This window comes from Gopherus flavomarginatus, chromosome 1, assembly GCF_025201925.1.
Source record: "Gopherus flavomarginatus isolate rGopFla2 chromosome 1, rGopFla2.mat.asm, whole genome shotgun sequence".
NCBI lineage: Eukaryota > Metazoa > Chordata > Testudines > Testudinidae > Gopherus > Gopherus flavomarginatus.
The window spans coordinates 245,753,695-245,781,488 of NC_066617.1; the positions used below are offsets into that span (position 1 = coordinate 245,753,695).

At 45.0% G+C, this 27,794-nt stretch overlaps 1 protein-coding gene and 1 long non-coding RNA gene across 2 annotated transcripts in view; one reads left to right on the forward strand and one right to left on the reverse strand.

Moving 5' to 3' along the window:
* LOC127032447 (uncharacterized) overlaps window positions 1-27,794 on the forward strand; it is a 61,568-nt gene that overhangs the window by 15,649 nt on the left and 18,125 nt on the right. The gene's annotated exons all lie outside the window — the stretch shown is intronic.
* Window positions 6,571-27,794, reverse strand: part of RP2 (RP2 activator of ARL3 GTPase) — a 33,166-nt gene continuing 11,942 nt past the window's right edge. The window contains exons 2-5 of the mRNA XM_050919557.1: window positions 15,218-15,883; window positions 14,106-14,220; window positions 11,780-11,865; window positions 6,571-6,829 (exon numbers count right to left, since the gene is read on the reverse strand). Of these exons, the coding sequence (XP_050775514.1) occupies window positions 6,746-6,829; window positions 11,780-11,865; window positions 14,106-14,220; window positions 15,218-15,883 (951 nt within the window). The 3' untranslated portion in view covers window positions 6,571-6,745. The remainder of the gene's footprint in view (window positions 6,830-11,779; window positions 11,866-14,105; window positions 14,221-15,217; window positions 15,884-27,794) is intronic.

Genomic DNA, 27,794 nt, shown 5'->3' on the forward strand with positions numbered 1-27,794 from the left:
CCACTCCAGGGGGCTCCACATCCAATCCAATGGGAGCTACTCAGGGAAAACTTTCCGACGACTGTGCACATGGCCCATGCACATCCTAATTGGAATCAATATGAGCAATCACTTGAAGAAGAATATTGAGTATTTGCAAATTGAGCCATAATCTCTTCTCTGGTTGGCAGTTTGAAATGTTCTTTTTATAGACTTGTTGAGGTCTCTGGGATCTAAACATGTGCGTAGCTGGTTATTACTTTTCTCCATAACAACTAGGGAGCTCATCCATTCTGTTGGCCCTCAATTTTTTGTGCTACTTGCATTCCTTCCATCCTTGCAAGCTCAGCCTTCAGTTTCGCACGGAGTACCAATGGCACCTTTCTACATGGTTGAATAACTAGAAGGACCTGCATTTTCATCCAGATTGTATGTTCATCCTGTGAGCAACCCAACCCATGAAACATGTCATGGTATTCCCAAAAGAGTGCCTCATAGCCAAGTTCAATATGATCTTGTAATGAGAGCACCCAGATTGAGTTTCTCAGGCAGCCAGGCCTAAAATTGGTGTCACCTCCTTTTGACACTACAATGAAAAGGAGCCTGCTTGTACATGGTGTTTTTATGGTTGATGCTCGCAATGCACCACCCCTTCACTGCTTTATTTGTTCCAAAATAACCAGTTACTTTTATTTTTGTTGCTCCCGGTTTCAGTCTTATTTATAGTTTCTAAATCTTGTTCAGACAGAACACTAACCTGAGCACTGTGTCCAGTTTCAGTGGAATGCCATTCACTGTCACAGGCAGTATCCAGTCCTTCTCATCAGGGTAAATCCCAGTACATCTAGGAAAAACTCAAGCAGATGGTTTTTAATTGAATACACTTAACTTTCCTGCATTTGGAATCTGCAGCATTTTGCAGCAATGATTATTTTCCTCACATTTTTGACTGAGTTTCCCAAAGGCAACACAGCTTGGGGCCATGCTATGATCCACACCTTCCACATCTGTGCCCAATCTTTCCCCCTAGAGTGGTTTTCATAGCAAGTGGTTCCACTCTTTGATTTGACCTATTCTGGCTATATTCTTTTGTACTTAGTACGTGGATCACCCCTTCTGGTGAATTCAGTTCTTTGGCTTGGGCTTTCACAGTTTCTGCTGCCCTACATCTTTGGAGGACTTTTTCCTAAAGTGAAGTGTTCATAGAGCAGTCTCTCTCTACACATCATCTTTAACACCTAAAATGATTCTGACTCTGACCAGAGACTCTTGTCAGCTCACCAAAGTCACAGGTTTTACTGAGCTTCCTTAATTCTGTGACTTACTGCTTTATGGTGTCTTTTTTCCCCCCCCCAAGCATGTAAAAATGTCATGTTTTATTCCTTTTTGGCCTGCAATGTTCTTCAAATTTAGTCAGTCTTTTACTTAACTTCATGCTTGCACCTTTTTCAAACTCAAAAGGTGTTATAAATATCCAGTGCTTCCTCCCCCCCAACATGGAAAAAAAAAAAGATTTCACTTGATCATTTTTCTCCTTTGGCTCTAGGGCTACTAAACACAATTCAAATTTGTCTGAAATTTTTCCAGTTCTCTGCAACATTGTCTGACAATTGTAGACAGGAGGGATGGATGTTGCAACACATCTATTTTTGGCTTTTCCTCCCTTCTTAAGCTCATCAAGCTATACATTGCTTGCCAAATGCATGTAAAAGCTTCAGTGCCTAGTGCTCCATCTCCTCCTCCTCAGGTGCCTCCCTTTGTGTCTGCTTTTGTTTGCAAACACTGGAGTGCAAAAGGACTGCAGTTTCTCTCTCATTCAGCACTTCTGCCACCATGTAACAATCTTGGGGTTCATTAAACAACAAGCCAGTGAATGTTTTATTCCTTTCTCAAACTGGAGAGCATCTCTAGTGAGCTACTGCACATAGCCATGTAGTGTTCTACATCTCTAAATTTGCATTCATAATACTGTCCCTTACGAGGGAGCATGTTGAAATTGCAATCTTCTACAAATCTCTCTACACACGTTTACACATAAGGAGAGTCTGGATGCTGCTTTTCAAGAGCTACTACTAGCCTTTAAGTCTCATGTATTAAACAAGCACCACCTTTGTTTACTAGAAGAACTAGGTCTCAGTTTGTACTACTACAGTTATTAACTCAGATTAATAAAATACTTACACCAGGAAAATAATTTGCTTCTTACACATGGCAGAAGATGAATTTAATAAATGCATTGTGTTTTTGCAGGGTTTTTTTTTTGTAAAGTAGGTATAAGCTTGATTGTGCAGGGCCTACACATGTAACTCCAGCAGCCGGACTTGGTTTAATTGAATAGGAAACTGTAAATGGCTCCTATTTGCACATTAGTCATGCCATAATGTTTCTGAAAGTAGTTGAATGACTATTCCATTAGATTGAGAGGCAGAACATTTCTGGGAAAGTTTTGCAATGCTTTGAGAAGGGAGAAATTATATTACATGATCAGTTCAATAATCCTTCCAAAATACACTCCCATCAGCTTTAGCAATAAGAGAAATCACATGTAAAAAAGCTAGCTCAGTTAAATATTACTGATATAGATAGCCTTGCAGAAAGCTTAGTACCTGAATTTCTAAAGCTATGTTCCTTCTGCATCACTTCTACAGTTTTAGCCCACACATGGGTAGATTTCTCCATTTTTGTAAAGGAGATGATTGTATCTCTGCCTTCTCTTATCAATTTAAGATATTTATCCCATTGCTAGTATCACACTCGTGTCCCTCAGGGGTATGTACTGGGACCATTACTGTTCAACCTATTCATAAATGATCTGGAAAAAGGGGTAAATGATGAGCTGGCAAAATTGGCAGATGATACACGACTACTCAAGATTGCAGTCTGTGACAACTGAATTACAAAGGGATCTCACAAAACTGGATGGCTGGGCAACAAAATGGCAGATGAAATTCACTGACGCACACTGGAAAATGTAATCCCAACTATATATATATAAAATGGTGGTGTCTAAATTAGCTGTTACCATTCAAGAAATAGATCTTCAAGTCATTGTGGATAGTTCTCTGAAAACATATAGTCAACGTGCAGCCGTAGTCAAAAAAGCTAACAGAATAGTAGGAATCATTAGGAAAGGGATAGATAAGATGACAGAAAATATATTGCCTCTATACAAACTCAGGGTACACCCACATCTTGAATACTGCAATGCAGATCTGATCACCATCTCAAAAAAGGAACTAGAAAAGGCACAGAAAAAGGGTGTGGGGGGAATGATTAGGAGTATGGGACAGTTTCCCTATGGAGGAGAGACTAATAAGATTGGGACTTCTAATCTTGGAAAAGAGACAACTAAGGGGGATATAATAGAGGTCTATAAAATCATGACTGGTGTAGAAAAAGTAAACAAGGAAATGTTATTTACTCCTTCTCATAACACAAGAACTAGGCGTCACCAAGTAAAATGAATAGGCTGCAGGTTTAAAAACAAACAAAATGAAGTATTTCTTCACACAACTTAGTCAACCTGTTGAACTCTTTGCCAGATGTTGTGAGGGCCAAGACTAAACAAAACAAAAACACACCCCTTACTCTATACACTCATGGAAGATAAGTCCATCGATAGCTATTAGCCAGGATAGACAGGGATGCAAAACCATGCTCTGAAGTGTCTCCTAGCCTCTGTTTCCCAGAAGCTGGAAATGGGCGACAGGTGATGGATCACTTGATAATTGCTTGTTCTGTTCATTCCCTCTGAAGCACTTGGCATTGGCCACTGTTGGAAGACAGAATACTGGGCTAAATGGATTAATGGTCTGACCCAGTATAGCCACTCTCATGTTCTTTCCCCAGCCTACCTACTGTTCCTCAGTAGAAACAAATTTCTATATTTACTACATAAATGGCTGGATAAAACAAAAAAAAAAAAACCTCATCTTAAAAGATAAGCTGATGACTACAAAAACACAGCTCAGTGCTTTTTCCATTAAGTAGTAAATTTGACAGTTTAAAATTCCTCCCTTTAACTACTATATCAGTTATTTTTAAAATACAGTTTTAGCTACTACAGCATAGAGTATTTTAAATTCTTATGAAATGAACTGTTTATTTTGAACAATTTTTATTTTAAGTCACATTTCACAACTACTAGACAAAATTACATACAAAAACTACCAATATACAAAAAGCTGCAATGAAGCACATACTGTTACACTATACATATAACTGAGGGAAGCTTACTTCATTCGGAATAGAAGTGTTCCTAATATTTGTTAGCAGTAAGGTTTCTTAAATAAAGTCCAAAGATTCAGAAATATGCTGTTATAATTCCATTAGGTATTTAAATTACAAAAGAAACAAGAGTGCTATAAAAAGAAAAACCCTTTAATTGCATTTGGCAGTTTAGTGACCCACCACTTGTAAAAACAGCATTTTCTTTTAGTTGGGGGAAATTTTCCCAATATTTCAAACCTAAATCTGTTTGTCATATGAAAGTTAATGCAGAAATAGTTACTCATTGCTGTAGTGACAATTAAAAACAGAACTTCAGCCTTATTAATAAGCAGAAATTGTTACAGGTGGGGGGGAGATGACTAAATCCTCATTTACATATAGAACATGGCTTAATTTACTGATGACAAAAGGGTTTAAGAATAGGATGCCCAATTATATTTAGACGTCTTCATGTAATGAAGTCAGGTTTGAAATATATAACATGCAGGATTCTATAACAGTGTCAGGACAGAAACAGATCTGTTGCCTGTTCAGTATTATTTCCACTCCATTTCCTGAAATAATGTTTACCCTCCACCCAAATTTCAGCAAGGCAGATGCAGTATACTGGAATGAAAATTTGAATGACCACTTCCAAATAGAAAAATGTACTAATTTCTACTACCAACTAGTACTAGTTTGCAAATTAGTCAGCTCATAAGATAAAATTATCTCTAGAGAAGGAGCAAGTTTCCTTTCAATTTGTGCACCTTCCTTCTATAAAAAAAGAAGTGGAGTTAAGAGCATGCATTTATCTAGTGACAGCAAAATGGCAGACTTCAGAACCTACATATACTCTTATTTACATTATGGACCTTGCAAAGGCTGGGAGTAATGCAGACAGACATACCTCTTTCTTTCCTTCACCAATCTCAAAGTATTTCAACCAGCCTCCTTTGGCATTCTGATGCCACAGCACTGACCAACTATCAATATAGTCATTTACTGCTCTATTTGCAAGGTGGCTGGAGGATAAATTACCAGACTATATGAAGTCAATGAGTTGTTTTTTTTTAAAGGGAAATCACAACATAGCATTTTACATTAAATGGTACTGGGAAGTTTATGTTTACCCCAGCAAGTCACATCTAATCTGAAGAGCTGTGGGTTTGCACCTCATATGATATGAGAGCAGTCAGTTGGTAAGTCCAGTAAATTTGTGACATAGCAGAAATTTAGCTTCATTATCTGAACAGAGGGCCTATGGAATCTTAATCTGAACTCTTGTAAAACCTTGCAGAAGCTCAATCTGCATGTTGAGGATCCAATATTCTCATGTGTATGCATTAAAATTCGTTACATTGTAGCGAACATTCTTATGTTGAAATGATGTATCCAGTAAATGCCACCAGGAATACTATATAGCTCATCTATTTTTAAAAAAAAACCGAGAAGTCGGACAGCTATAGTTAAAGTTACATTCCTTTAGTCTCAAAATTAATGCTTTCTTGGTCTGTTTCTAGAAGTAACAGACTAATGTTAGTTTTACAGTCAATTATCTGCAGCCACCAGAGACTGTGTGTCCATATCCTTCATCATGATGGAGGAGCACACTAAGAGGTGCATGCATCCAAACACCGCTTTAAAAAACTCCCCCTGATTCTAGGCTGTGGTGTGGTCTAAACAATGGCAGTTGCCAGAGACCCATTATGGCAGCTGGGTTGTAAGGAAGCCTCAGACTTATCTTCTACACTAGCCCAAAAGAGGGACAAGGCAGGAGCCATATACCACTGGAGACCCTCCTAAATAGCAGCCTGGGAGGGTGGGGAAGAGGGCATAAAGCATCTGCAGCATAGCTCCCAGGCTCTTACACTATTTTTAATGTAATTAAAATTAATGTTAGTATAGTACATTAACATTTAAGACTATCTGGTATAGAACACTTGGTGCAATTAATATTTTTATGAATACAAAGACTGAAGCATAGTAAAGTCAACTGTGAAAGCATGCTATTTAAAAGAGAAAACAATGTAAGAAACTTTAGATCAGTTAGGAATGACATTTTTCCTGATTAAGATAATTTTGCATATGGGAAAGTACCGTGAATTCTACAAGTTAACTGAAATGCACTGCTGCTGGTATGTGTCAATGGTACGTTAGAGAAGTTAAGAAATTACGTTATTTTTAGAAATACATAAAACGTGGGCTGCATGGTATCTACTTTCTAAAAATCCTACAAATTAAAAAAGATGAGGAATGTTCACATCAGAATATATAATTAATTTCACTATAATCATAAATTACTAGAAATTGTGTTGTTTAAGTGGTACTATCACATGTACACGTGAAGCTACATTGTTTGTTAATTCACATGATGCAGTATTAAATTTAACCAGTTCCTTTTATAAAAACGTATGCAATACAAAGGTCAATCAGAAAAAAAAAACAAAAAACCAAAACCACCTTTTGTTGCTAATGCAGCATTACACACAGTCAAACCAAAGCTATATCCAAGTGGTGAGACAGGCGATGCAGAAGAACATCTTCAAGTCACATTTCACATTGCCATCTGCATGTCAGCAAAGTTGTAGAAGCTGTCTACATCTTGAGAGGCCGATGCTTTGTTCACCGATACAAAAACCTGTATATTTTAAACGAAGAAGTAATTACTTGTCACTGATATATACAAATGCAAGTCATCTCTGCCTTACATTACAGAAATGTTTGTATTTCTAAAGTTTTATTCATATAACAAAGGCAATTCATTTTTTAAAGGAAATCAAAATAAATAGTTTCAGGACTCAGTATATGGAGTAAAGAAATTGGAGACTTCCATTTGTCAAGCAAAACTAGCTTTCCCTTATAGAAAATAGCTCCTGTTTAAGCAGTCAATCCTCAAACAGTTAATTTTAGACTAGACTGTTTAAAAAGTCACTTCAACCATCATCCTGTAGAGGGAAGAAAAGCTGTTAGGTACTATCAAACTCACTTAAGGAAGCAGAGCAAGTACTCCACCACTTTCCCTTCCCTTACAAGCCACACAAAAAACTGAAAAAGGCGTTTCTCTCCTTCTCCCACATATACCTCCTCAGGTATATTTTCAAAATTTCAGAAGTACTCTCTCAGCAAAAGTGGCTTCCACTTTTTGCCAACATCCAAATTGTTTAATATTTAAAATTAAAAAAAAAACTCCTATTGTGCAAAGTAAGTGTCCTTGAAAATAGTTGAAAAAATATTGATTTTAGTAAATTAACTAGGCCTGCCTGCATCCATCAGGCAGCCAAGATACATCTAAAACAATGCAATGTAAGTTATCAGGGATATGGTTTGGCAGTTTATATCTAGCCTTAAAAAGCAAGTTTGTCTTCCAACCCAAAGCTGAATTTTAGAGAGTCTATTTTATACATCCCAGGGGGAAGTTAAGATGCATCTAAATGACAATGTCCAGTGACTGAGTACTTCAGTTAGCGGAGTCATCCAAGGTATCAAAGTTAGAGCGATAGTTCTTGGTGATCATGTAAGCTCAACATCTCAGGATCACCATACCAAAACATAACACTGTCCCAGCTAACACCAAGCTGCACTCCAGCTCCTGATCTTAGCTTTGAAATGAGATAGGAGAGAAGGGTTTGTGTCCTTGTATTGGGCCAACCACTACTCTCCTTCATTTTGATATCAGGATAAACACCTCTCCTGTCAGAGCAAAAGGCCTGTTTTGATGATCCATTTTCAGAGCCCAGTGAAATGCGGAGCCCTCCGACACCCAATAAGGATTAATATCTAATAGATCTATTAATGCTTTGGTTGGATATCATGATCCATTTTTGGCCATGAATACAATGGCTATTTAAGACAGTTTTCCCACACACACGTGTCCTCACAGGACATCATGGCTTTCAGACAGACTGCAAAAGCTTTGTATCAAGACAAAGGACTGTGGAGCAGTATAACACCCCCATCTGTAAAATGGCAATCTTCGATAGAGAGATTAAGTGTCTGTCCATCACCACAAAGGAAGCCTATGGTAGAGCCAGTAACTGAACTGAGTGAAGTCCAATACCTTAACAGTTCACACTGGAAGAAATTAATAATGCAACTATGGCAGAAATTTCAGTCTAAAGTCAGACCACTTACCAGTTTTTGTAAGTGTGAACTGTGGCTGTGCAACTAGTGAATTGCTTTTTCTCCCCATTGACATCCAGAGTGGTGACCAGAGTTGTTTCAGGTGAAGAATCTAGTTAATCACAGTTGTTTACACCCAGTGACCAAATTAAGCATTTCTAACAGCACTCTTCAAATCTAGCAGATAAAATAGCCTGTTTAGAATCCAAGCATGCTCTCCATGGTATTAGATTGGAGTATGGAGATGGTGAGTTTTCCCCGATAGAGTTTCAGTCAGTGGCACATTCTGCATACCCCTGAGCAAAAGATGTAAACTGATCCATGCCCCAGCTGGTTGGTGAAGTCCAGCAGAGTGGTGCTAGAACCATTTCTGAAGTGGATAATATCTCCTTGCAAAAACAAGTCTGAAGTTGGTTATTTCCATAATTAAAAAGTTATGTTTCCTACTAAAAGTGACATGAAATATATTTCATAATAAGCATTTTAAAAGTTAAATTATGGAAAAAATCTTTCATTACGCAAATGCTTGTTTTATTATGTAAATGGTCTTTGGACTGTGTGCAAACAAAAATATCTCTCAGATAACCCAATGTTCCAGTTACTTATTCAAAACAAGCAGCATTTGCACATGGATGAGGGCATGAAGTCTGCCAGGGAAGACTGCTGTGTGTAGAAATCAGCTTTAAGTGAGAAAGCAGGGTGTCATTTCCAATTTAGGACTGGAAATGATGGCACAGACATGCTGCTTGAGGGTAGTCCAGAGGTTGTCTCATCTGTACATGTTACATTAGCTATGTAATTAGAATTTGAACAATACACAGTGTTGGGGAAGGGGACTTTAATACTCTGTCCATGGCCACACCCAACATCATGACATGCCACTGTCTACTTCTAAAAATGATACGGAAAGTATAAAAAACAATTTGATAATGGTAACTGAAACAACTTCAGCCTTTGAATAAGGAACCGTTAACCTAGAATAAGGAACTGGAAATAGCCAACCAACTTACTCATTTCCTGAGAAAAGCATGCCAGCATCTCAAAGAAGCAATTTTTAGACCACTGCTCAAGCAACTGTATGCTAAGAAATTCATGAGGCATCTTCCTCTTTGGGTAAAGTCAATAAAGTTGTAGCAAGGCTACATCAGAACTATCTGGATTTCTCTAGTCTCATTGACCTATGTTGGTTTGGTTTTAGGCCTAGCTATGCTATAGTTGATCTCATGACCTATGTTCCCTCTAAGTCGTGCAGCCACCCAAGAATCAATGAAGTGCCATGCACATTTGGTAGTGCTCACGTGCCCCTCCTGCTACTGCATTGCAGCCGCATTGCTCCTGCCCTCTGCCTTGGAGCCTCTGGCCAGCTGTTCCCAGGACCCTCCTGCTTGCTGTGCAGAGTGGAGGGGGGCGCTGGTGTCAGGGTATCCCCCTTCCCATCCCCACCCATGTATCCCATCTCTGCAGAGTGAGGATGGTGGGGGACAGACCTCACGAGCAGGATGGAGCTGTTGAGGTCCGAGCGAGCCTTCTGGTGAGTGCCACTGTGCTTAAAGAGACAGCCCCACACACACACACACCCGTCCCAACACATACTTGTGTTACTTCTTGGTACTTTCTGCAATGCACACATTCTCTGTAATTTTATTCTTCCAAAGTGTTATTTTCGTGTTTTGACTAGTCAGTGCATTTCATAATTTTATTTCTTTTTATGCTTAAATTTAATTCTTTGAATAGTGAGTTCTAAAATGCCCAACCTGTCCTGGCTGGAGTAATTATCCCTATGGTAACTTTTGAAAAAAAATTATATGCAGGTTTATTTCTACTGGTGGCGCACATCCACACATTACCTTGATATTGGTGCACATAAAATTAATTCCACACACTGACGGAAAAAAAAATTAGAGAACACATTGCTCATGACAATGGATAAAGAAAAACCGTCTTGAAAAGTTGGTCTCTTCTCACGATAAAACAACTTAAAGGCCGCTAACAAAAGACTAGGCAAACTGAATAAATCAAGGAGTTGTTCTTTTGAGGGAAGCTAAGTAGTAGTTTGGGGCACCTCAGGGCTGGTGTACACTACACAGTTAGGTCGACAGAAGCAACCTTATGTCAACCTAACTGCGTCTTTGTCTACACTACAAATTTCCTCCTGTCCATGCAAGTGCCCTACACCAATATAACTACTCCACCTCCACAAGAGGCATCACAGTGCCTGTGTAAACATTACATCCCTTACATCCAATTTTGGCTGTCTTGTCAATTTCAGGGCAGGAGCCATGAAACTGACAAGAAATCGGGCCAGCTAGAGCTTAGCTGTCCCCAACTCCTTGGAGAGCTGAGCAGCTGGATCCTGCTCCTAGCTGGGGCAAGCAGCCCCAGCAGCTTCCCCCTTGCTGCTCCTGCCCCCAGGCTGGGAGCCAGGCAACCCCCCCCCCCCGCCCAAGAAGTCAGGGCAGCTGAACCCCACTCCCCAAGGACAGGAAGCCCCAGGTGTCTTCCCCTGCTTCCTGGTGGGGAATAGGGGTTGGGGACACCCACCAGGAACCTGTGGGGCAGCAGCTGAGAGATCAGGCTCTCAGCTCCCCACACTGCCCATCTTAGCTCAGTGGAAGCACTCCTCGTGAGGATGCACAACACTGACCCACGGAGGGTAGTGTGAACATGCATATGTAATTACTGCAGTGGTTGTAAGTCAACCTAATATAGGTTGACTTAGGTTTGCAGTATAGACATACCTTTAGCTTAATGTATGACCCAAAGAAGTATAAAAAAAGTTAAGTGAACAGATTAAAGGTTATTGCGATATTATCCATTTTCTTGCTGCATCATATGATGCATCTCCTTTGAAATGTTCATGTATTAAGAACTCAGACAAACTACAAATACTATCCCAGGGAAAGCGCTATTAGAACAAATGAAGAGGAAGCTATCCGAAAAATGGTAACGTGGTGTGAGAAAGCTAACTATAGGGAAAAACCTTGGTACATCTTTAGCTCACCACCATGACTGTCTTACAAATACAGTAGAACCTTGAAAGATATCTACTGATCACTTGAGAAAAAACAGCAGTCTCATCCTACTTCTCAGTCAAGAATTAAGAGCAGATTGCTCCAGTGTGGTCTACATTGTAAGTCCCAGAACACAGCCCTGCCTTACTGTACATTAGGTAAGTTATTTTTGCAGCCACAAGTTTTAAATAGAAAGCTTAATTTCTTCAGAAATTGATGATTTAGCATCCCCTCTTCACTTGGCAGGGAAAGTTTCCTACTTCCCACTGGCGAGTGTACTTTTCTTTGGAGTAAATTAAGCTCTGTGCGAGTTTCAAAAAATTAAAAGACAGATGTTTTCAGGTCTTGCTGGCTGACACAACCTTAGCAAATGAAAAATAAGGTTTCTAGATCATGAAATATTTTTCAGGCAGATTCTGGTCATAGTAATTATTTCCTCAAGAGAAAACATAGCTCACCTTGGTTCCACTGAAGACATCATTTATAATGCTTCGACATCCTTCTACGGCACCATCTCCATTAAACTCCAAAGCAACAACAGGACCTACAAAGAGTTTCATCTGTAATAATGTTTTTAAGATTTCCATCTTAAATGGAACATTAAAGATTTGCCATTTTCTTTATCTTTTTCAGAGCCCTGAGTTTTGTTCACAAAGCCTCAGAGTTCCTATTGCAACCATCATCCTTCAGGATAAGGATTAGTAATGGAGCTGTGAAAATACAAAAGTTGTCTGGGGGAAAAAGTGTACAAAGGAAAACATATTGGCAATTCCATATTTGAAAAACAGCTCCTGTAGAAATAACTGAACAACGCAGATTTCCAGTTGAATTTCTTGAAAAGCAGTTGGTCATAAAAATGAATGAAAGTCTTATGGCATGAATAAGAGTCTCAGTACTGACTGATGGACAGCTGCGAGATGGCTCAAAGTTCATTAGGATTGGGACCCAGTCCTACAGATATTTGCGATTTAGCTTTTGCTATTCTATGTTAGCAGAAAACAAAGCTGTTTGTATGCTAAGCATTATGAAGACTAAAATCTATGCTTAACTGCTCACTATGGCTGTATTTGATTTCTCCAAAGAATATATACAATGGGACTACTTTACCACTTACAAATACAAGCACTAACTTTGAAGCTAGTGGTCTTCAACAGCATTCTCTTCAGTTTTAAACCCTTTAACGGTAGCGAATCATGGCTAATGACAAACTGGGATTCTATTTTGGTCTGCCATGCCAAGTTCTAGCTTTTCTCTTTTTGATTTACAGATTTAACACAACACCTTTGTGCTTTGCCAGCAGCAGGGACTGAACATGCAAGATCTGGATCGAAAAGCATGAATTTATTTCCTAAGCTAAGAGAACGAGGCCTGTTAGATGTTTAGGTACCATAGCCTTAGACCCATGTGGTCCTGTCACTAGAAGGCAACCACACTGGGTTAGATCCCCTTTGGAGCATTGCCTGGAGGGATCAGGAAGGAATTCACCACTTCATTCGGGGCCTGATCCAAAGCCTACTGAAGAAAATAGAAAGACCTCCCATTGATTTCTGTGAGCTAGAGATTGTACTGCTCCTACGGCTCAAGCTATTTCCCCCCTTCTTTTGAAGGATTATCTACAGCCAGAGGGAACACACTAAGATGGACTAGAAACTGAGGGCTTGTCTACATCAGAAAGTTGCAGCGCTGGTGAGGGAGTTACAGCGCTGCAACTTTGAAGGTGTACACATCTGCAGGGCATCACCAGCGCTGCAACTCCCTGTTTGCAGCGCTGGCCGTACTCCCGTTTTGTCTCGGGTGTAGAGGATCCAGCGCTGGTGATCCAGCGCTGGTAATCCAATGTAGACACCTACCAGCGCTTTTCTTGACCTCCGTGGAAGGAGGAAGCCTCTGGTAATCAAGCTGGTCTCCTTTCCCGGTTTGCTCTCTCGTTCCCGGAACCCCGAGCAAGCAGGTCTCCTTCCCTGCGGTTTGCTGGGTGGCTCCGGGAACGCGAGAGCAAACCGGGAAAGGAGACCAGCTTCGCCGCGGTTTGCTGGGTGGCTCCGGGAACGCGAGAGCAAACCGGGAAAGGAGACCAGCTTCGCCGCGGTTTGCTCTCGCGCTCCCCGAACAAGCAGGTCTCCTTCCCTGCGGTTTGCTGGGTGGTTCCGGGAACGCGAGAGCAAACCGCGGCGAAGCTGGTCTCCTTTCCCGGTTTGCTCTCGCGTTCCCGGAACCCCGAGCAAGCAGGTCTCCTTCCCTGAGGTTTGCTGGGTGGTTCCGGGAACGCGAGAGCAAACCGGGAAAGGAGACCAGCTTCGCCGCGGTTTGCTCTCGCGTTACCCGAACCACCCAGCAAAACGCAGGGAAGGAGACCTGCTTGTTCGGGGAGCGCGAGAGCAAACCGCGGCGAAGCTGGTCTCCTTTCCCGGGTTTGCTTTCGCGTTCCCCGAACCACCTAGCAAACCGCAGGGAAGGAGACCTGCTTGTTCGGGGGTTCGGGGAACGAGAGAGCAAACCGGGAAAGGAGACCAGCTTCGCCGCGGTTTGCTCTCGCGTTCCCCGAACCTCCCTTGAAGCCGCCCAACAGCGCTGCAGTGTGGCCACATCTAACACCACTTGCAGCGCTGGTTGCTGTAAGTGTGGCCACTCTGCAGCGCTGGCCCTATACAGCTGTACTAATACAGCTGTAACAACCAGCGCTGCAAAATTTTAGATGTAGACATGGCCTGAGTTTCACATGTCAGAAGGTGGGGGGAGGGAGAAGAGAAGAGAACTTTTAAGTGATATTTTAAGAAGCCTTACCTTTTTCAAGGAAAGGGATGAAGTCAGATGCACTCTGCTGGAACACTCTTTGAGCATCCTCTGCTTTCATTGAAACTTCCTTAGTCTGAACCAACAAAAAGCCTTTGCCAGTCATCTGTTAATAAACAAGTGTACCCATGTTAAAAACAGCTGTTAATATCACTGATATATAGTGAGGACAGATGTTTGGCTTTTCTGAAAGCAGAAGTCTAAATAAAGTACATGGGAGTATAATACACGTTTTCCCCTCTGAATATTAAACCACAAGGCAAACTTCTCAATTTATTCTCTTCTTCCCTAGTTTACAAAGGGAAAGCAGTTTCTTCTGATTGTTCTTTTTATTCCATTCATCCAATTTCATTCATTTCGTTTTTCATTCCATCCAATCTTAGCTTCTATTCTATTCCCCTACCTGAAACTAAAAATTTTTCTAGTAGTTTCAAATTAAAAAAAAGTGTACATGTGCTGAGCATCTACACATGCTACTGAAGGTAACTGCCCAACTTGCAAACTGCCCATTAGCGTTTCTTTAGCTGCAGCAGACACCAAACCTGGATCACGCCCCTCTCTAACCCATAACTGCAGTTTTTTTGTTGTTTTTTTTTTTTAAAGCCATCTACAAGTTTATGGTTTTAGTTCTAAAAAGGAAAAAAACTTGTTTGTACGGAGAAGCTATGTAAAGATATTATAAACCACACTTTCAAGAAAGCTTCCAACTGGACTCTTACCCATGTAAAAATAAATTACTTGTGCATGTAAAATGTCACTCTAAAAGTAACTTTTAGAGCTCCCATATATCCCTCAAGTTCGATGGGCATCAGAATAAGATTGAACACTCTCAGCTCATGTTCTGATGGCAGTTATGGGTACATTATAAATACCCAAATCGATGCAAGAAAATGCATCATGAAAAACAAGTGTGGGGGTATTAGTGTCACATTTTTTCAACACACCAAAACTAGATACTGAAAAGTGTTTTTGTAGACATCCAGAAGCAAGCCAGTTTGAACTTCAGTATCTTCACTTCAATAAGCTATGAGAATTTGCAATTTATTCCAAAATATATGAAACGGGAAAGTCAAGAAGCTGGAAATAGAAAAAAGGTGTCTTACCTCATCAATTAACTTTCTGGCATTTGCAGTTGTGTAGTCTCCAGCGAAGAAAACTGCCAGACATGATTCTTCACTGCTCTTCTGCCTCCCACCCCGCGTTATTGGAATTATGCTCTTCATGGTATCTGTAGAAATTCTGATTACTTTTAGTTCCTCAGATGTAGGTAAGGGGACATAATCCTGAACTGTGGCATCTTCAGGTAGAAGACTCCAATTGTTTTCTCCTGACACTGGTGTAAAGTCATGGATGTTGCTCCATGTGTTATTGAAGATACTCAGTCCAGCATCTTTGAATTGTAAAGCCAGCTCTGGATAGTAATACTGGAAACAGCCAAATTTCATACCTGTGGATGACTCAATAATGGGTTGGGTAGCACAGCACAAGAATACTTCCAACTTTCTGCAGTCCCGGGTGCGAAATTGTTGGCATGCCACTACGCATTTACAATCTTTGCAGTCACGGAAAAACACACTGCCTTTTACGGGTCCTAGAAAGATTCGGCAGCTTGTACAATCGTCAATAGTAATTGTAGCAGAATGGTCAAAAATGTAGATATTACAGTTCTCACAGTCCTGAATGACAAATTGTTGCCCTGCAACTTTTCCAGGTAAACGACCCACAGTTTCATCCTTAAGTCCAGAAAACGTGTAGTCCTTGGGATCAACCTAGGAAAAAAAACAAACCACATAACATAGTTTTAAAAGTGACAAAAGCAATACCTGGTATTAAGAACAAGCAGAAAACCAAAACAAGCTAAATTCAATCAGAGATTGAGGGTCATGGAACTAGCCAGAAGAGACTTTTGTCTGGGATTTTGTCAAGATGATTGGAGACAGAAGGATGGTCTGCCAGTGCCTTCATTAAAAGATCTGGATTCAATTCCTGACTCTACCACAGATTTCCTGTATGATCTTGGGGAGAACATGCTTCAGTGCCTCAGCTATACAATGCAATGGCAATCTTTCCTTCTCCCTTCCTCTCTCTGCCTGGTCTATGGATTGTCTTACAAAGAGCGCACAATCCCTTTGCAAGTGTTTTTATACAGTAGTTTGCACACTGTACAATGTACCCTAGGTGCTGCTGAAATAGAAATCTATCACGGATACTGGTCAGCATACCCACATCTCATGGGTTTTTGTGCTTTTCATATTTTGTCTTTTTCTTGCACTACCTCTCTGACTGATCCCTGGCAAGGAAGCTTTGGACAATATTTTGATTAGCATATGTTAATTTTAACAAATGCATCCCTCTCTAGCCTGCAACATCACAAGGCAGGAAATTGTTACTCTATACTGTATAGTCTATAGCTAATAGAAAATCTGCATTTTTTTTTAATTGAGACTGTGGACAAACATTGGCTGGGCTGGCACAAAGTCAGCTTTATAGCCTCTGTCTCCTGACATTACTCTCTCTTGTTCAGGAGGGCCACCTTTAAAAAAAAAAAAAAAGGGAGTTCATTAAAACAGGACTCTTCATTCAATTAAGAGAATGACTAATTGTCAGCCAATTACAATTTATGGTTTAGAAGTGAACTTAGAGAGAAACAAATGCTATACTGCAAGATAACTGAGGTTACAGTTTTTGCTACATAAGAGTAAAGAAAGTTTAAGTGTTATAGCAGCTTCCATTCTGCCCTCATGTGTGTGTGTTAAAATGGCATCTTACAGTAGCTGATCACTTATAAACTTTCAAGTGTATGATATTCTTACATGAGGTCACTTCAAAAGCCTTGCATTCAACTCCATATTACATCCAGTGTCAGCCTGATAGCCTTGGAGCATTTGCCAAGCTGTTAGTAATTCTAAAAGCTAGTAGGAAAGCAACTTTATATAGTCAGATTTAGAATAGGTCCTATTTTTCCAAAAGGAATAACCTCCTTCTATGCAATTTTAGAAGGTTACACAGACAATGCAGGAAAAATGGTATAGACACGAGTGAGCTGAGATCCAGAAATGCCTCTTGCCAAAATATCTTTCCTCACTGGAAATCTTAGAAGTGATTTATCCAAAATAGATGTTGAAACTGAAGACTTCAGAAAGGAAGTTAATAATCTTTTCAAGAAAAATGTCATTTTTTACATGGTAGATAGCTAGAGAAAAGAAAGTTAGTGTCATGGAGTGCTACGTGCTGCCACTGAAGAGTGTTTTCTAAAGTTTTGTTCCCTCTTCCTCCAAAACTCAGGTTGGCCAGTCTCCTTAAACTGTGCTAGCAGGCCTTAAGAAAGACAGCCTCGTAACAAGGAGAAGAGCTTAGCTTTGAGACTACTGCAAACTCTTTGGGGCATAGATTGTTTTCTATGTCTGTACAGTGCCTAGAATAATGGGCCCAAATGCAACTGAACTCTAGACATTACCACATCATACAAGTATTAAGAAAACACTTTCATCAATAAAGAAAGAACAGTTATGATTACAGAGACCAAATTTCAAGACTCTCCCCACAAATGCATACCACTCCAGACTACACCACAACTGGAAGCCAAGAAGAGAAAAGCAGGGGAATACCATCAGGGCCGGAGCAATCCATTAGGTGACCTAGGTGGTCGCCTAGGGTGCTAGCATTTCAGGTCCTTTGGCAGCGACCGCATCTTCGGCTGCCCCGGTCATTGTCAGCATTTAGGTGGAGGTACCTGGGGCAGCGGGGTGTGGGGAGGGCTGCCTGCAGCAAGTAAGGGGCGGGGGGGCGCAACACACAGGGAAACAACTCCCCGCCCCAGCTCACTTCCGCTTTGCCTCCTCCCCTGAGCACGCCACCCTACTCTTCTTCTCCCCCCTCCCAGGCTTGCAGCATCAAACAGCTGATTGGCGCCACAAGCCTGGGAGGTGGGAGAAGTGAAGCAGCAATGGCATACTCGGGGAGGAGGCGGAGAGCTGCCAGAGGGGGGGCACCTCAGGGCAGGAGGGAGGGCGGAGGCGCAAGGTGGAAGTTTTGCCTAGGGCGCAAAACATCCTTGCACCCATCCTGAATACCGGTGACCATTCCAGAGACTTTCAAGAAAGGGATAGTACAGAGCCAGCAGGACTCCATGAACTACACTCTGTGGTGCTGTAAGCCTCCTTTACAGTTGTTTTGGGCAGGAATGGTACAAATGTTATTGTGATTTGAATTTAAGTGGACTAGACAGCAGTGGCAGGTCTCTCAGAATGCATTCAGAGAACCTGAAGTAAAACACACAACACACATTTGCTCATATTTATTGCAAGGATTTAATGGAAGACTTCAAGGGAATAATTTGGATAGTCTTGGGATAAACTGTTACTGCTACAATGAAGTGTGGAAACAAAAGGATAAGATCTCTCCAAGAAAGGGGAAGATGGAAGTTTAAGGAAGTTATGACTTCCACTGTTCAGCATAAATATATGCTTGTCTTTTTAAAAAAAATAAATTGAAAGACTTCAAAATAATGCTGGTTCAGAAATCTTTAGGAAGTCATGTAGACATACCATATTTCAGTACAATTAGTTTTCTAGTTTTACATAGGTTTTTAAGAAAAAAGTGTCAGTCAATAAAGCTTAATCTAATTTGTAGTTCAATCTCAAGTGACAATAACTTAGTGGAAACAAGTGTTCCTGAATCACTTACCTTATAATCAAGTACCCTTCCATGTGCGTTAGGACTGAATGAACAGTCATCCTGTGACTTCCTGAACTGACTGCTCAATTGTGCTTTTTAACATTTCACATGCCAGAGAGAGAGAGTGCATTCTTAAATGTAAAAGAAGCATTGTTGCAACACAAATTAGCTTCCTTGATTTTACTGTGTCACAACATAAAGTTTGTCAATTTCCTTTATAGGAAAATTGCAAAGCAAAAAATGAAGACCAAGTTAACTGAAACGCAGGTGGAAGACTCAAGTGCTTTTAAACTTCCCAAAAATATTTATTTTCCTCACAAAATTCCCTTGGTGCTTTCTAATTCACTCAAGACAGTCTGGAGTGCAACAGCACTAGTAGTGTAAAAGTATGCATGCTGAGAACTAAGCCCCTCCCCCCCATCTACATTGGCAAGTTTCTGCACAGTAAAGCAGCTTTCTGTGCTGGAATTCCAGACGTATACACACTGCCAAGCCACTCAGTGCACAGAAACTGCACAGTTGTAGCGCTCTAAAAAGTAAAAATAAAAACCACCCCAACGAGAGGCATAGAGCTTTCTGCACCAGGACTACAGCACTGCAGAGAAAGTGTAGACACCGTGGTGATTACACCACTGCGATTGGCCTCAGGGAGGTGTCTCACAATGCCTGTTTTCACCTCTCTGGTCATCAGTTTGAACTCTACTGCTCTGCCCTCAGGGCACCAACCCTCATCCCTACCCCATACATTCCTTTGCAAATTTGAAAGTCCCCTTCCTGTTTGCTTGGTGATGCATGCAGTGGTCTCAATGCATCTTTCCAGATGTCCATGCCTACTCCACACACCAAGCAATCCCCCACTTGGAGCAATGCCGAGTTGCTGGACCTCATCAGCATTTGTGCTGAGGAGGCTGTGCAGTCCCAGCTGCGCTCCAGCTGTAGGAATTATGATACCTATGGACAGATTTCACAATGCATGACAGAAAGGGGCCATGACCAGGACACACTGCAGTGCAGGGTAAAAATGAAAGAGCTGTGGAACACCTACCACAACGTGAGAGGCAAACCACCACTCCAGTGCTGCACCCATGAGCTGCCGGTTCTACAAAGAGCTGGACGCAATACTCAGTGGCGACCCCAACCTCTACTGCGAAGACCCCTGTGTACTTTGTTTGCTCACATGCCAGTTGAGAGTGGATTAAGCCAGGAGGAGGAAATCTTGGACGAAGAGGGTGAGGGGGACCCAGAGGCAGAGGCTGACTGAGGCCAGAGATGCATGCAGTCAGGAGCTCTTTTCTATCCAGGAGGAGAAGACGGTTACTCACCTTTGTAACTGTTCTTCGAGATGTGTTGCTCATATCCATTCCAGTTAGGTGTGCCGCGCGTGCACGTTCGTCGGAAACTTTTTACCCTAGCAACTCCAGTGGGCCGGCAGGTCGCCCCCTAGAGTGGCGCTGCCATGGCGCCTGATATATACCCCTGCCGGCCCACCTGCTCCTCAGTTCCTTCTTGCCGGCTACTCCGACAGTGGGGAAGGAGGGCGGGTGTGGAATGGATATGAGCAACACATCTCGAAGAACAACAGTTACAAAGGTGAGTAATCGTCTTTTCTTCTTCGAGTGATTGCTCATATCCATTCCAGTTAGGTGAATCCCAAGCCTTACCTAGGCGGTGGGGTCGGAGTGAGAAGTTGCGGCATGGAGCACTGCAGATCCGAAGGCCACGTCCTCTCTGGACTGCTGGACCAGGGCGTAGTGGGAAGCCAAGGTGTGGACCGATGACCAGGTCGCTGCCCGACAGATCTCCTGGATGGGCACACGGGCGAGGAAAGCCAGCGACGACGCCTGCACCCTGGTAGAGTGCACAGTCACACGGCCCGTAGGAACGTGAGCCAAGTCATAGCAGGTCCTGATACAGGACGTTACCCAGGAGGATAACCTCTGCGAGGAAATGGGAAGCCCCTTAATGCGGTCCGCTACTGCCACGAAAAGCTGGGAGGATTTGCGGAACGGTTTGGTCCTCTCCACATAAAACGCGAGAGCCCGACGGACATCAAGTGAGTGGAGTTGTTGCTCCCTGCGTGAGGAATGAGGCTTTGGGAAAAAAACTGGGAGGAAGAGCTCCTGGTTGATGTGAAAGGCTGAGACCACCTTGGGGAGAAAGACAGGGTGCGGTCTCAGCTGCACCGTATCTTTATGGAAGATCGTATACGGGGGATCTACCGTGAGAGCCCGGAGTTCCAACACCCATCTAGCTGAGGTAATGGCTACTAGAAAGGCAGGTCTTCCAAGAAAGATAGAGCAGGGAGCAAGTCGCTAACGGCTCAAAGGGGGGCCCCCATGAGCCGAGTCAGAACCAGGTTAAGATCCCAGGTAGGGCAGGGAGTCGGACGTTGGGGTATAGACGTTCCAGCTCCTTAAGGAATCTAGTCACCGTTGGGTGAGAAAACGGAGCGGCCATCCCCACCCGGGTGAAAGGTGGAGATAGCCACCAGGTGAACCCGAAGGGATGATATCGCCAGGCCCTGTTGCTTGAGGGACCAAATATAGTCCAAAATATTGGCGACCGAAACTTCCATAGGGAGGAAACCCCTCTCCGTGCACCAACAGGAGAAACGCTTCCACTTTGCTGAGTATGTCGCTCTGGTGGAAGGCTTCCTGCTGCCCAAGAGTACCTCACGTACCGGGGTAGAGCAGCGTAACTCGGATCTGGTCAGCCACGCAGGAGCCAAGCTGCTAGGTGCAGCGACTGGAGGTCCAGGTGACAGAGAGTACCGTGGTCCTGGGTGATCAGGTCCGGGAGCAGAGTGGACTTGTCCACGTTGATCATGAGGCCCAAGGTAGTAAACAGGCCAGTGATCCTGCGGACGTGGCTGCGGACCTGCAGCTCTGACGTGCCCCGAATCAGCCAATCGTCGAGGTAAGGGAACATGTGAATGCGACTGCGTCGAAGATGTGCGACAACAACAGCCATGCATTTGGTGAATACCCTCGGGTCCGTAGAGAGGCCAAACGGGAGGACCGCGAATTGGTAGTGATGGCGGTCGACCACGAACCAAAGGAAACGTCTGTGGTGTGGCCATATGGCGATATGAAAGTAAGCGTCCTGCATGTCGAGGGCGGCATACCAGTCTCCAGGATCCAGAGATGGGATAATGGTCCCCAGGGATACCATGCGGAACTTCAACTTCACCAGATGTTTGTTGAGTTCCCGCAGGTCGAGGATGGGTCTGAGGCCTCCCTTGGCCTTGGGGAATCAGAAAGTAGCGGGAATAAAACCCCATGCCCTTCTCGTTCTCCGGAACCGCCTCTATGGCTCCTTTGTCGAGGAGCGTCTGCACCTCCTGGCGGAGGAATTGCTCGTGAGAGGGGTCCCTGAAGAGGGATGAGGGTGGGGGGCAGGAGGGAGGAAAAGACATGAACTGCAGACAGTATGCCGTCTGCATCGTGCGTAAGACCCAGCGGTCAGATGTTATTTGGGTCCACGCCTGGAGGAAAAACAAAAGGCGGTTGGAAAACAGGGGGGGGAAGGATCCGTAGGGGAAACTGGTACTACACCCTCAGGCGCACCTTCAAAATGAAGGTTTGGGTCCAGGTGGGGCTTTAGAGGAGCTTTGGTTCTGCCCCCCTTGATTCCCCGACTGCCTGCGCCTGCCATTTCTGCCGCGGCGCCTATTGAGGTCCTGCCGCTGGCGGAACTGGGGGTACGGCCGGCGCTGCTGCTGTTGTTGTGGCCGGAAGGGTCTGCGTTGTATCCCGGGCGTGTGCATCCCAAGGGAGCGCATAATGACCCTATTGTCCTTCAGACGTTTTAGTCTGGGGTCTGTCTTCTCCGAGAACAGGCCCTGGCCTTCGAACGGGAGGTCCTGGATGGTGTATTGGAGCTCCAGTGGAAGGCCAGAAACCTGAAGCCAGGAGATGCGGCGCATTGTCACCCCTGAGGCGAGGGTACGAGCAGCCGAGTCTGCTGCGTCCAAGGAGGCCTGCAACGGAGGTTCTTGCAACCTTCTTGCCCTCGTCAAGAATTGCTGCGAATTCTTGACGCGCCTCCTGTGGCAACAGCTCTTTAAACTTATCCGCTGCCACTCAAGAGTTAAAAGCATAGCGGCTAAGTAGGGCTTGCTGGTTGGAAACCCTGAGCTGAAGGGCCTCCGCTGAATAGACCTTGCGGCCGAGGAGGTCCATAAGCCTGGTCTCCTTGGATTTGGGAGCTGGGGCTTCTTGTCCATGACGCTCCCTCTCGTTCACCGACTGCACCACGAGGGAGCACGGTGTCGGGTGAACATGGAGGTACTCATAGCCCTTGGAGGGGGCCATGTACTTCCGCTCGACGCCGCGTGCAGTAGGGAGGATGGAGGCCGGCGATTGCCAGATCGTATTGGCGTTGGCCTGGATCGTCCGAATAAAGGGCAGGGCGACCCTGGTGGGAGCACCTGAGGAGAGGATGCTCACGACGGGATCCTCGATCTCGGAGACCTCCTCAGCTTGCAGGCTCAAGTTCTGCGCTACGCGCCTGAGGAGGTCCTGGTGTGCCCTGAGATCGAGTGGAGAAGGGCTAGTGGAAGAGGTGTCTGCCACAGCCTCATCGGGAGAAGACGATGAGGAGACCCCTGGCAAGACAGCGTCCAGCGGGGGGTCTGTCTGAGCCCACGCCTCTGACTCCGGAGGGAGCTCAGTGTCTTGCTGTTTTGACCTGTCCTCCCCGTCCGGAGTGGGGGGAGGCGAGACAGTGACGCCTCCGGCGCCCTGTGCTCCGTCGTCGCAGGCCTAGGAGGAAGCTGTTGGGGGCCCTGGGCTTGGTGATACGCCCAGGGTGTCCAGAACCCCCACTGCTGCGGTCCCTGGTCCTGTTGAGGAGGGTCTTGAAAAAGGGCCGCGTGCCTGTCTGTGCCCAGTGCATAAACACTGTCCGCCTGCGACGACACAGACGGCTGTCTGGAAGGCCATGGAGGAGCCGACCGCGGCTGGTAAGAATCCCCTCATCCTGGCGCCGAAGATGTTCTCGGTGCCGGGAGTCATACCGGTGCCGGGATCGGGACCGGGGTCTGTCTTGGACTTGGTGCCGGGATCGGGACCGGGACCTGCCACCGACATGGTGCCGGGAGGTCGACCGGGACAGGGACCTGCCGGGAGGTCGACCGGGGAGTTGATCGACAGCGGGAATGGCTCCTAGAGTCCCAGTGCCGGTATCGGTGACTGGAACCCGACCGGGACTGCCTGGAGGATGACCGGTACCGCCGAGGGGAGCGGTGCCGGGACTGCGAGCAGCACCGGGATCTGGAGCGACCACGGTGACGGGACCTCGACAGCGAGCGTGAGTCCCGAGACGGCGCTCTCATCGTCGGCTTGCTTCTGGACACAACCCGCACCGGAGGTACCGGGGGTGGAGGCTGAGTTGGCTCAGTTAGAGCAATTAGGTCCCGTGCCGAGGCGAAGGTCTCCGGCGTCGATGGGACCAATAGCTCAACCCCAGATCTTATGAGGGAGCTAGGCGGGACCGGACTCGACGGACCCTCCGGGCCCGGAGTCGACGGGATCCCTGTCGGTAGTGCCGCGGCTGAGGCAGGTGCCGGGCGCTCCACTCGAGTCTGCCTGGATGGAGTTGCAGACTTCGAGGGCCTTGCTTCGGGACCCAGCGCCGGGGAAGGTCGGTGCTGGGGAGTCTTTCCGGTGCCGGCGCAGTCCGGTGTAGAGGTGACTGTCTGTGAAGCTGCCGGGTCGAGTGCTGCTTCCATAAGGAGACTCCTCAGTCTCTGGTCTCTCTCCTTCTTTGTCCTAGGCTTAAAAGCCTTGCAAATGCGGCACTTGTCCGAGATGTGCAATTCCCCTAGGCACTTTAGGCACGCGTCGTGGGGATCGCTGGTCGGCATCGGCTTCTTACAGGCCGTGCATTGCTTGAAGCTCAGCGAACCAGGCATGGGCCCGGTGCCGAGTGCCGGGAAGGGCTACGGCCCAAACCGGCTAACAAATATTTACAACTATTATTTACAAGTATTTACCATATACTACTTAACTAACTACACTTAACTAGTTATACAACTATGAACTGTACAACGAAGGAGAGCTAGGGACGTGGAAGACAGCAAAGCCGTGCTCCACAGTTCCAACGACCGACACAGCGGTAAGAAGGAACTGAGGAGCGGGTGGCCCGGCAGGGGTATATATCAGGCGCCATGGCGGTGCCACTCTAGGGGACGACCTGCCAGCCCACTGGAGTTGCTAGGGTAAAAAGTTTCTGACGAACGTGCACGCGGCACGCACACCTAACTGGAATGGATATGAGCAATCACTCGAAGAAGAACCTAGCCAGTCACAGCAATCGGATCTTGGCAAAGCATAAACAGGAGAAGAGGCCCCTGGTAAGAAGATCTGATTTGGGGAATTGCTGAAGCGAGTTGTTGGGGGCAGGAGGGTTGGAGAAAGCAGGCTTGTCTCCCACCACATGCCTAGTCTTAGCAGTGGAACAGGCTATTGATCCACTCCCTCACTTCACAGAAATCTCCCTCAGATCTCCAGGAAATGCTTGTGGAGATACTGGGCAATCTGCTGCCACAGGTTCCTCAGCAGAGCTGCTTTGTTTCTTGCCCCATTAATGTAACCTTCTCATGCTACTTTGCAAGTCGCTTGGGGGTGGGGGGCGCGCATTGCTGCACATAGGCGAGCCACATAGGGAATGGGACAGAAGCTGCAGGCTTGGAGAAGACCTTCCCTTGATTCCTGCTCACCCTCAGCAGTGCGAGATCTTTGCACCGTCTGTGATTATGGAAGTGTGGGGACATGAATACTATCAGGCCCCCAAAAGCCCTGTGCCCAGTGTACAGCAGGGTCCGGGAAGAATGATTTACCCTGTCTGTGGGTACTCACCATTTTGAGGGTCTTGTGGCTCATGTGCTCTTTCCTGGGTCAGCCAGTTAATGACAGGTGAGTGAGTGCGGGCTGTGTTTTAAAGCACTGAATCAGTGTTCTTTGTGTTGCAAACAATACTTCTTCTGTAAAATGTTGCATTTAAACTTCAGAGATGACTTTGGGAGCCCAGCCTCCCTCTTTGTTATCAGCGGCAGAAAGGCTGCGCAGAATTAGAAAAAGTGACCAAGGAGGACTAAGGAGGACTTTCTCCATGAGGTTATGATGCATTCTGCTGCCAAGAAACAGGAATTGAAAGAGTGGCAGGACAGCAAGAAGAGGGATCGAAAGGAGAATGCGGCACACTAGAAAGAAGCCACGGGGCAGCTCTTGAACATTATGGAGCGCCAAGTGGACATGCTCCAGGCAATACTAGCTTTTCAAACTGAGCAGCTCTGTGCCTGCCCTCCCCTGCAGCTGCTATCACAAAACTCTTTTCCATGCACCCCTCCCCCCAACATACTGGCTCCACTCTCTATCTGCAGCTTTCCACTCCTCCCTCCTCAAAGTCAAACTGTGTGGACTCCCACTACCCATAGCCGTCAATACCCATCCCTCTGTAGTTTGGCCCCGCTGAAGTATAGAACTAGGTGCATTGTACTCCAGAGGAGAAGGTTGGGTATGATCCTTGGACATGCACAATCTGTAGCTGTCCCAGGATCCCTCCTCCTCTGGAGACCTTCCCTTCCCCCATCCCCCTCCTCGCTGATGTATTTTTGTCATTTGACTCTCCCCTCCGGTGGTTGTTTTTTAATAAAAGAATTGTGATGATTTGAAAGCAATCTTTATTCTATTAAGTGAAAGCAAAAAGAGCACTGCAAAGCAACATACAATTATGTTAAAGCTCCTTCTTGCATCATGTGCACCAATCGCCTCCTAGCATTACATGCACTGCAATCCCAAGAATAGCAACAAATTAGTGGTTTTCAGCTTCAAATTGTTGCCTCAAGGCATCCCTGATCCATATGGCCCCAAGCTGTGCCCTCTAATAGCCCTGGTCTCTGGATAGTCAAACTCAGCCTCCATGTGGTGAGCCTCTGCGGTCCAACCCTGAGTGAAGCTTTCACCCTTTCCTTCACAAATATTATGGAGCATACAGCATGCGGCTATAAGCACAGGAATATGGTCATCAGCCAGTGGGCAGGTCAGGTACTGCCAGTGGGCTTTTAAACAGCCCAAATCCACACTCATTCTGCACTTGCTCAGCCTGTTGTTGAACCACTCCTTGCTGCTGTCAAGTTGTCCAGTGTATGGCTTCATAAGCCACGGCATTAAGGGGTAGGCAGGGTCTCCTAAGATTAATGGGCATTTTTTTTTCCCCCTTTGGTGATCTTCTGGTCCAGGAAGAAAGTCCCTGCTTGCAGCTTTTTGAACAGGCCAGTGTTCCGAAAGATGCATGCATCATGCACCTTTCCAGACCAGTCTGCGTTAATGTCGCTGAAATGTCTATGGTGATCCACAAGCACCTGGAAAATCATTGAGAAATACCCCTTGCAATTAATGTACTGTGGCTAGGTGGTTTGGTGCCAGAATTGAATGTGGAGGGGCAATAGATGGCATGCACAGTTAGGGAAGCCTATCTGTGCAAAGCCATCCACAATGTCATGCACATCGCCCAGAGTCATGGTCTTTTGGAGCAGGATGTGATTAATGGCCCAGCCACACGACTCCAACAGTCGACTTTCCCACTCCAAACTGGTTAGTGACTGATCGGTACCAGTCTGGAGTAGCCAGCTTCCACAGTGCGAATGCCATGCACTTCTCCAGCGACAGAGCAGCTCTCATTCTCGTGTCTTGCGACTTTCCTCATCTGAAAGTTCTGCAGCCACTGCTAATCATCCCAGACGTGCGTCACGATGTGATCTCATCACTCAATGCTCGTTTCCTGAGCTCAAAAGTGGAGTTCCACTGTGGTCCGCACCTCCATGAAAGACACAAGCAATCTCATGTCCTAGTTATTACGCGTGGCAAGATCAATGTTGCACTCCTCTTGCCTTTGTAGTTTAAGGAATAATTCCACTGCCACTCGTGACGTATTGATCAGAGTGAGCAGCACACTGATCAGAAGTTTGGGATCCATTCCTGCAGCCCAAAAGAGGCAGGG